General features: G+C 42.2%; 1 protein-coding gene across 14 annotated transcripts in view; it reads right to left on the bottom strand.

Moving 5' to 3' along the window:
* Positions 1 to 10,538, bottom strand: part of LOC143287757 (basement membrane-specific heparan sulfate proteoglycan core protein-like) — a 310,798-nt gene that overhangs the window by 51,573 nt on the left and 248,687 nt on the right. For all 14 annotated transcript variants that reach the window (XM_076596017.1, XM_076596019.1, XM_076596022.1 and 11 more), the window contains 7 exons: positions 5,247 to 5,421; positions 4,116 to 4,394; positions 3,552 to 3,695; positions 3,074 to 3,214; positions 1,718 to 1,863; positions 1,241 to 1,358; positions 1 to 56 (listed from right to left, as the gene is read on the bottom strand). The exon at positions 1 to 56 is cut by the window's left edge and continues 68 nt beyond it. In XM_076596017.1, the coding sequence (XP_076452132.1) occupies positions 1 to 56; positions 1,241 to 1,358; positions 1,718 to 1,863; positions 3,074 to 3,214; positions 3,552 to 3,695; positions 4,116 to 4,394; positions 5,247 to 5,421 (1,059 nt within the window). The remainder of the gene's footprint in view (positions 57 to 1,240; positions 1,359 to 1,717; positions 1,864 to 3,073; positions 3,215 to 3,551; positions 3,696 to 4,115; positions 4,395 to 5,246; positions 5,422 to 10,538) is intronic.

The following is a 10,538-nucleotide window of genomic DNA, read 5'->3' as shown; positions in this document are numbered from 1 at the left end:
CGGCATGATGGTCTGCTGCTCTTCAGGGTACAGCTCGATCTGAGGTGACTGGCGTCCTGGTTTCACACACATACATCATGTCAGTTTTAATGTCCGGCTTTCGTTCATGGCTTTCATGACAAATATGATTCTGATTGTCACACACACACACACACACACACCTCCTTTTTTAAATTCCTTTTTTCCTATTACTCTGCTGTCTATTCACTACAAGGTAATTTAGACATGTATGCACTCATTCATTTCAGTACATACACATACATACGTGTACAGTGGATGTGGAGGATGGGTATGGGATTGGATGTGGTGAGAGGGGAGTGTACTAAGAAAAAATAAACACACACACACAACAATGGAGTGGGGGGGTAATGGGTGGATGGGGGGTCATCAGTCATACTACCAGTAAAATAAAATTGCAGCAAGCTACCCACCACAGAGTGCTATATGACCTCAGCAACTAATATTGCAGATGGCTGGGAATCATTCAAAACACCTTGAATACTGCCGTATCTTTGTACTCAAATCCAACCCGCTGTTTAATTCTCCCTTGTTGTACAATCATATTTTGCTGTCTGAAAACACGAAGTTGACACTGAGTGAACGGTTTTGTGCCATGTCATAAAAGCAGGTAACATGAGAAGATATATTTCTATTAGTCTTTTTTTCTGCCGTGCTTTCTAATCTATGTCTCTGAATAACTGTTTCCTTGTTCATTCCTGTGTTACCTAGCAAACAGTTTCTGCTGTTATGATTGTGTCATTTACAGCTCTAAGGTTGTATCATGCTAACTACCTTGCCAATGACAATTTTCTTTTTCATTGTGATAAATAAACAACGAAGGCCAAAATCTTGCTCTCACATATCTGTTCATGCATATGGACCAAAACTCAAACACAAGTTTCAAGTTTTAATTATCCTTTCAATCCTATTGGGGTATGGAGGATTACAGCAAAATAATCTTTTCATGCCCAGAACAAACATTTCCAAATACACAACGTCACATTAAAGTTGAGAAAACACAAATGTCTTTTAACGCCAAAAGTATAGCTAGGCAACATTTGCAAATCTAATCATCTTACTTACAGCTACTTACACACACGCACAAACACATTCACAAACTACACAATCCCAGAACAGTCTCCTGTTTCATCCAACAGAAAAGGAAACAAAAGAAAGATGAAACCATGAACATTTTGCTGCACCACACACACAGTAAACACAAACACACATACACACTTACGTTCAACTTCTACATAGGCAGAACCCTGTGCAACTCCGGCAACGTTTTCAGCAGAGCAGATGTAGTAACCACGGTCATCCATTGTGGCCTGGGTAATGCGCAGAATGTCCCCTTGAATCTGTGTCAACAAATAACATGATAAAATGACAATCTTTCTGAATAACCCCCCCCAAAAAAACTTGCACTTTGATTGGCTAATGACATTCTTTCTGAATGAAAACTTAAATTGTGATTTGCTAATGACACTCTTTCTGAATGAAAACTTACATTGCGATTGGCTAATGACACTCGTACAGAATGAAAACGTACATTGTGATTGGCTAATGGCACTCTTATAGAATGAAAACTTACACTGTGATTGGTTAATGAAGCTCTTATGGAATTAAAACTAACATTGTGATTGGCCAACGGTGCTCTTACGAAATTAAAACTTACACAGTGATTGGCTAACAACGTTCTTACAGAATGAAAACTTACATTGTGGTTGGCTGTCAGTTCTGCCCGGGCCCGCGACCATCTGATAGTGGGGCGGGGGTTTCCAGTGGCGATACAGCGCAGCGTTCCTGTGCTGCCCTGCGACACGGTCTGCCGCTCTGGCTCTATGCGGACGGTGGGTCGCTCCCCTGCAAAATGTCACACGCACACCACTGTAGGCATACATCAAGGTAGTGTTTTATGGCCATAAGGACAGCAATTTCATATCCACGGTGTCAAGGGCTCAGCCCAGGAGGGCAGGGCCCAGCTCTCTCCTTCTCCAGCCGACGTCAGGTACCCATTCATACCTGGGTGGAGCTGGGACTGAAGTAAGTGCCTTTCCCCCAGGACAAAACCACTATGCTCAAACAGAGCCTCCAACCCTGATCACTGGTGAACACTGGGTCAGAAGTCTAGCGCCAAACTATTCTTCCATGGCATCTCTATACGCATACATAATGTAACACATGAGCACACTGTTCAAGTAACAACCTCATCTGTAGTCAGGTTTGTCCACCTGTGAAAAAAGGCGTTTCTGTTTGTTTTCCTGTTTGTTTTTCTGTAATGGGCAGTCCCTGGCCGTAGCAGTCACAACAGTCTTCGATATTTACATTTTTCCATAAATCGATACAGCTGTTCCAAAATGGTACACATATGTTTAGGGTATCTTTCCACAAGACAGATTTGTCAAATGTAAGACGGACTGACAGGTGTATGGACTTCAGAGATCCAGGAAAATGTTCTGGTGCTGCTGTATTTTTTTTCTGCCTGATCAAAGCCAAGAGGCAGGCATCCCCATCACATCAGTCTATCAACCAATAGGGCTGTCCAACCAGTGACATCTGTCTGCCTTCCTGTATATTCTTCAGTGCTCAAAACACACAGTTATGGTGGTTGCTGAGGCAGCTGAAAGTGTTTTCACACGAACTCATACAATCCATATGACGACGTTAAAATAATTTGCTTATCATTATGTTACGCATAAAACACACCGCTACTCTTTCCTTTTCATGATGATATTCATAAAGCACATTATTATTGTGTGTGTTTTCTTACTTTTCATTATATCATACATAAAGCACATATTTCCTATTTCTTTTTTCATTATCATACATAAAGCACATATTTCCTGTTTTTTTGCCTTTCACTGTGACTTTCATAAAGCACAACTTTACTGTTTCTTTTGCTTTTCATTATCATTTACATAAACATGTTTATTAGGCTTTTTTCGCTTTCGTTATGATACACATAAAGCACACCTTTCTTCTTTCCATATTTGCTTGCAACTATGATAAACATGAAACACATCTACACAGTTTCAAAGTAAAGTTCAAACAGACGAGTACAAGTACTACTTACATGCGCCATCAGAAGTGACGGTGACAGTTGCTGTGCCAGAGCCAGTGATTCCAGTGGGTCCAGTGCCAGTACAGATATAGGTACCAGAATAAGATGGCTGGACGTTAGGGATGGTGAGAGTTCCTCCCACCTGGTTCGAACCTGTCAACACAATCCATGGACGTTAAGAGCTAGTGAGCTCTCCTGGCACCTGGTTCAAACCTGACAACACAATATCATGGACGTTAGGGACGGTGAACTCTCCTCTCAGCAGTCAGGCAGTTAACTGATTCCTATTTATGTTACGGAATTATTTCCAAACATATTACTTCCTAACTGCCTGTCATGCCCTCTGGTATTTAGGACAGCAACGTTATGTCAGTTCATTATCTAAAAAAAACAAAAACAAAAAAAAAACAAAAAACAAAAAAAACAAAACAAAGAGAAGTAAAAACTAAAAGAAAAGATCAATAATGCAAGAAAAAAGAAAAGTTCCTACCTGGGGGCAGACCACCCTGCCTGGACCAGATGAGCTGTATGTTCTGGTTGTTCTCAGCGTAGCACTCCAGCTGCACGTCGGCACCAATCGTGGCCGTTATCTGCGCGCGTCGAATGGTGATGACAATGTCCACGTTCGGTGTCTCTGATGTCATTGAAAAAAGAAAAAAAGAATATTGCATCAGTAAGAAGGTGACATAAAAAACCAAATCACACTCACTACAGCTCTTTATATTATGTCATCAAAGGTGAGATAAAAACTGTATCCCATCAACTGCACCTCACTAAGTTACATCGTCAAAGAAGAGATCAAAACTGTATCACATCAAATGCAGCTTACTAAATTACATCATCAAAGGTGAGATCAAAGCTGTGTGCAAAATTCTGACCAAGAGGAGCAAACAGATAGGCCTCGTTTGCATTTGTTAAACATGGCACAGTATGTGACACCAAAACAAGTGTATTTTCTGCATCTTTTTGCATCAATGCGGCACGGAAACCCACTGAAGCTGTAAAATTCTGCAGGGTTGAATGGGTTAAGGGACCAAAACCACCACTATCTCACCCCTGGGAGTAACGTAGATGATGGTGCGGACAGTGGCCGAGCCAGCTGGGTTGGTGACCGTGCAGTAGTACTCTGCCTGGTCAGACCTGCGGATGCTGGCGATCCTGAACACTCCGTCCTGCACTGAGGCGTAGTCCGGCAGGGGTCCATCGGCACCTCGCGTCCAGCGCACCGTAGGGGTCGGCGTTCCCTCTGCGACGCAGCGGAACTCGATGGAGTCACCCTCCATCACTTCCAGGTAGCGAGGCTCGATGCGTGCCGTAGGAGAACGGTCTCCGCCTGTAAAACGCATGACAATGACAAAAGTTGGTTCTTTGAGAGAAACTCGATGCATGCAGTGGGAGAATTGTCCCTGTCTGTAAAACATACGACAATGACAAAGGTTGGTTCTTTGAGAGAGGCTCGACGGTGGGGGAACGGTACCCCTCTGTGAAACGTATGACAATGACAAAGGTTTTTTTGAGAGGGGCTCAATGCATGCATTGGGGGAATCGTCCCCATCGGTGCACATATTATGACAATGGCAAAGGATTTTTTTGTTTGTGTTTTTTCTCCATTCCCCATACGTACACATATGACAATGACAAAGGTGTTTCATTGTGTGTGGGTTTTTTTTTGTTTGTTTGTTTCTTTTTCCATTCAAAGGTTGGTTTGTTAGACATCCAGTTCGTAAACAAAATGTTATGGTTTGAGCTGTTGCAAATCATTATTATTAGCGGTTGAATGTGTGTGTGTGTGTGTGTGTGTGTGTGTGTGTGTTGCCTGTTTTGGTGACACTGTTGGGCTGAAGTTGTGATTCAGTGACTATGTATTCTAACTGTATCCTCTACACCCCAAAAGAGGCAAAAGGGGGATTAAATTTCTTTGAATCTTTGAAGACAGACGACGATGATGAAGAACTGCCCCTGGACAATGATGAATGCAGTGGCAAACAAACACGTACAGAGACACACATCGAACACAACACAACTAAACAGATAACAAGAGGAAGATGACGACGACGGTGATGACAAGGAAGAACTGCCCTTGGATGGTGATGACTGCAGTGACAAACAAACATGCAATTCTAAACACAATTCTAAACAGATAATAAGGGGAAGACGACGATGACGATAACATCAAAGAACTGACCCTGGACGGTGATGATGGCGGTTGCACTGTCCACACTGATGGGGTCGGATCCGGTGCAGGTGTACTGACCAGCATCCTCCTCCTGAAGGTTGCGGATGATCAGAACCCCGTTCTGGTCGATGGCACGTGGCGGCAGGCTGCCCCCCTCTTTGGACCAGGACAGCACGTAGTTGGCCTGTTGGGGCAGGGTAAAGCTGGGTCAGTGACTGCTTTTAGGCATCATCCCGAGAGTGATGAGACAGTTTTGATAGTGCATGAATGTGTGTGTGTGTTGGGGGAGGGCGGGGTGGGTGGGGGGGGGGAGTGTGTGTGTGTGTGAAAGTGAAACATGAATAAAGGAATGTCTGAACACACACAGCCTTTAACCCCCTGACTGCTTAGCTTTGGTGAGAGAAAAAAGACCAGTGCGGTGTGGATCCTTAGTGCAACAGTGACTTCCTGTGTACTTTTATGGGGCACGATTTGAATCAAATAAACAGAACTAATCCCAATCCCAGGAGGAAGAAGTCCAAACAAAGGATGGCAAAAAGCATCCTGACCTGTAACCTCAGCCTTATCTCAGTTCGGAAAACAGCCTTTCAATGACAAGCATACTCGTCACCAGCAGTCACAGGGTTAAAACCATGGTAGAGTTAGTCTTGACAATGACAGACAAGCCGACATGGATTCCATCAATGTGCACCAGTAACGGTGACATGGTTCCGGAACCCAGAGGGAAGGTGAGAGCCATGAGGAACGGAGGAGGAAAGAGTGGGGGAGAGAGAGTGGGAGAGAGAAAGAGAAAAGACAGTGGTCTTGAACACATTCATTTCTTCATCAGCAGATATTCTGAAAGGCATGAACTTCTGCACATTTATGTAAACAAATTCGCAACAACAACAAAAAAGAAATATAAGCATGTTTAAACTTTGAAAACTTTGTTGTTAGCCAGCTGTGAAATATCTGTGACAAATGGAAATCAGAGTTTAGTGATGAAATCTTCTGTCATTGTGTTTCACTGTTCCACACAATTTGAATCAGAAAAAAGAACAAAAAACCCCATACACTTAATATGTCCTTAATTCATTACTGTAAATGTCCCAGAGTATCTTGGCATATCTCTTGTGAGTCCTGGGACTCCTGCAGCAGAACCTCAGAGAAGGAACCAAGCAGTGGAAGTAAGATACTGCGGACAACTCCTTGGCAGCTCCTACATGGACTAAATAACAAATGAAGAACTCAGGAAAACCAGACAGTACACTGGTCGGTGTGAAAAGAAAAAAGAAAAGGAAAATGAGATGGTATGGCCACATGACAAGATCTGACAACCTCTCCAAGACCATCCTCCAGGGAACAGTGCAAGGAAAAAGGAAACAAGGCAGACAGCGAAAGAAGTGGGCAGACAACATCACTGAGTGGACAGAGAGGAGCTTTTCTGGAACACAGGCCTCATCCAATGACCGTCAGAAATGGAGAATGATGGTGATGCACTCAGCAGTGCAGTGCCCCAATGACCAAACCAGGTTACGGACCAGTGAGCAGTGACATGTTGGCAAGACAGGACTGGTGTCAATGTCGATCCAACACTCAGCAACAAGGCCAGAGGTCTGCAGTCATCCTTCACCAAAGAGTGAAGCTGGTAACTAAAAAATCTAACTGTGACATGCTTCTGATTGGGTTCAAACCAATCACTTGCTAGTTGTGCAACCACATTATCATGGCTGCTGGTTGAATGCAAACCAAATATTTAGAACTGGATTCATTGAATTAAAAAAAAAGAAAAGAAAAAAAATTATGCACAGAAGAAATGCCTTTCAATACATACAGAGACAGAGATGAATGTGTAATTCTGAAATGAACATACACGACTATAGCATTTCTGTTACAAAGATCTGTTCACATCACTGTACTGACTACACCAGCAGATCTAAAGCTAGAGGCGAGAGTGTAATGTTTGGTAGAAATGTAGGTGATAGATGGAGGATTTCGTGTTAACCAGTTGTGTCCACATTACTGCAAAGGGAAAGAGTTACAACATTGACGATAATCCTGAACAGGACTAAACATTAGTAAAAAGATCTCTCAAAGACAAAAGCGTTATCAGGTGAAAGAAATACTTACTGTTTTAACATTCTACATTCTGACATGAAACCACTGGTTGATCTGGAGTGGTTGGTGCAACATGACATAACTCTCAAGCAGGAAAAGTTAAGGAAATGCGTAAGTAATCCATACACATTCACTCACTGGGCACACCTCATCCAGAAGTGATTCATCATTTTCAGATCCTTCATTCATACTTGCTTCTACTAATCATTCCATGGTGCATAAATTTACTCCTCAAAATCTGGGCAATGATGCAACTCTTCTTCAAACCAGAAAATCATGTATAGCAGTGAACTAGTCTTTCTGTTTATGTTATTATCACAGAAATAACTTTTGAAGATATGTACGAATCTGATATACTTTGTGGGGTTAAATTTTTTTTTTAAATCACAAAAAATGGTGTTTTTCTCCATGGCTTAAGCCTGATTCATACTCGAGACTGGTTATGGGAAACACTTACATTTTACCAGGAATCTGATATTCCTTTTCATACTTTTAGAATAGTAAAAAAAAACCAAACAAACAAAACAAAAAAACCCCACAAAGGCCACACTGCAGACTGTCATTACATGACCGATATTCTCTCTACAAAAGGGTCCTGGAACTTTGGACCTTTGCACAAACTAGTCAATTCACACTGCAGACTGTCATTACATGACCGATATTCTCTCTACAAAAGGGTCCTGGAACTTTGGACCTTTGCACAAACTAGTCAATTCACACTGCAGACTGTCATTACATGACCGATATTCTCTCTACAAAAGGGTCCTGGAACTTTGGACCTTTGCACAAACTAGTCAATTCACACTGCAGACTGTCATTACATGACCAATATTCTCTCTACAAAAGGGTCCTGGAACTTTGGACCTTTGCACAAACTAGTCAATTCACACTGCAGACTGTCATTACATGACCAATATTCTCTCTACAAAAGGGTCCTGGAACTTTGGACCTTTGCACAAACTAGTCAATTCACACTGCAGACTGTCATTACATGACCAATATTCTCTCTACAAAAGGGTCCTGGAACTTTGGACCTTTGCACAAACTAGTCAATTCACACTGCAGACTGTCATTACATGACCAATATTCTCTCTACAAAAGGGTCCTGGAACTTTGGACCTTTGCACAAACTAGTCAATTCACACTGCAGACTGTCATTACATGACCAATATTCTCTCTACAAAAGGGTCCTGGAACTTTGGACCTTTGCACAAACTAGTCAATTCACACTGCAGACTGTCATTACATGACCGATATTCTCTCTACAAAAGGGTCCTGGAACTTTGGACCTTTGCACAAACTAGTCAATTCACACTGCAGACTGTCATTACATGACCGATATTCTCTCTACAAAAGGGTCCTGGAACTTTGGACCTTTGCACAAACTAGTCAATTCACACTGCAGACTGTCATTACATGACCAATATTCTCTCTACAAAAGGGTCCTGGAACTTTGGACCTTTGCACAAACTAGTCAATTCACACTGCAGACTGTCATTACATGACCGATATTCTCTCTACAAAAGGGTCCTGGAACTTTGGACCTTTGCACAAACTAGTCAATTCACACTGCAGACTGTCATTACATGACCAATATTCTCTCTACAAAAGGGTCCTGGAACTTTGGACCTTTGCACAAACTAGTCAATTCACACTGCAGACTGTCATTACATGACCGATATTCTCTCTACAAAAGGGTCCTGGAACTTTGGACCTTTGCACAAACTAGTCAATTCACACTGCAGACTGTCATTACATGACCGATATTCTCTCCACAAAAGGGTCCTGGAACTTTGGACCTTTGCACAAACTAGTCAATTCACACTGCAGACTGTCATTACATGACCAATATTCTCTCTACAAAAGGGTCCTGGAACTTTGGACCTTTGCACAAACTAGTCAATTCACACTGCAGACTGTCATTACATGACCGATATTCTCTCTACAAAAGGGTCCTGGAACTTTGGACCTTTGCACAAACTAGTCAATTCACACTGCAGACTGTCATTACATGACCAATATTCTCTCTACAAAAGGGTCCTGGAACTTTGGACCTTTGCACAAACTAGTCAATTCACACTGCAGACTGTCATTACATGACCGATATTCTCTCTACAAAAGGGTCCTGGAACTTTGGACCTTTGCACAAACTAGTCAATTCACACTGCAGACTGTCATTACATGACCAATATTCTCTCTACAAAAGGGTCCTGGAACTTTGGACCTTTGCACAAACTAGTCAATTCACACTGCAAAATTTCCAAGTCCTTTGAAGAAATCTGTCTTTTCAGATAACCTGAAACGCTGTTTCTCGTGGAACTGCCCGATGCAAAGGAAAGAAACAGACTATCTCTTTACAGAGTGCATTGGAAGAATTGTCACAGCTAAACTTTATCTCAGAGACAAATAAATGAATAGATATATAAATAAACACCACCCCCCTCCACACACACACACACAGCCCTACATACCCCCTAAGAAAAAAGAAAAAAAAAAAGGATTCCTATGGCAATAGAAAGGTAATCACTTGCTTTGGTTACAGGCAAACACTGGACCTTTCAGCTTACTCAACATTTTGTTTTGCCTCCTCTGTTACTCAACATGTTTCTCCTGTCAAAACAATTGTCATGTCCAGTTTCTTTGACTGAATAAAATCGCTGCCGTTCATATTACCTTTTCATCCCCCCCCCCTCCTCCCCCCCTTTAGATTTTACTCCAGTTCATCATTTTCATTTTCACTCCTGGTTTTGGACAGGAAAAGACGAAAAATATAAAGAAGAAGAAGAAGAAGAAGAAGAAGAAGAAAAGACTCTGAGAAGCAGTATGTAGCTGGTGTAATTCATTGCAACAGACTCTGGTGGAGATATTTCCCATTTCTTGTTACAGGTTCACAACAACGCCTTGATCCTGTCCATGTCATTCATCTCTGTTACAGGTTCACAACCATGCCTACTGTATCCGACATCCCATCAAAGCATGCACCCTGACCTCATGAGTCCAGAAGAACAGACACCCAACAACCCAACACAGCACGTTTTAAAGCTGGAACTTTTGGTCAGGAAATAAATAGCAGGATGCAGAGTAACACGAGCGTTAAAGAAGTTTGAAGGTTAGAGTCAGGCATGGTATTTCAATCATGTTTCAAACCATGAAGACCATGCCAGTTTCTGTGGGAGCCAGGCCAACACTGAAGCACCATGCAGA

This window comes from Babylonia areolata, chromosome 11 (genome assembly GCF_041734735.1).
Source record: "Babylonia areolata isolate BAREFJ2019XMU chromosome 11, ASM4173473v1, whole genome shotgun sequence".
In the NCBI taxonomy this organism is placed as follows: domain Eukaryota; kingdom Metazoa; phylum Mollusca; class Gastropoda; order Neogastropoda; family Buccinidae; genus Babylonia; species Babylonia areolata.
This window is presented reverse-complemented; position numbering and strand designations above follow the sequence as displayed.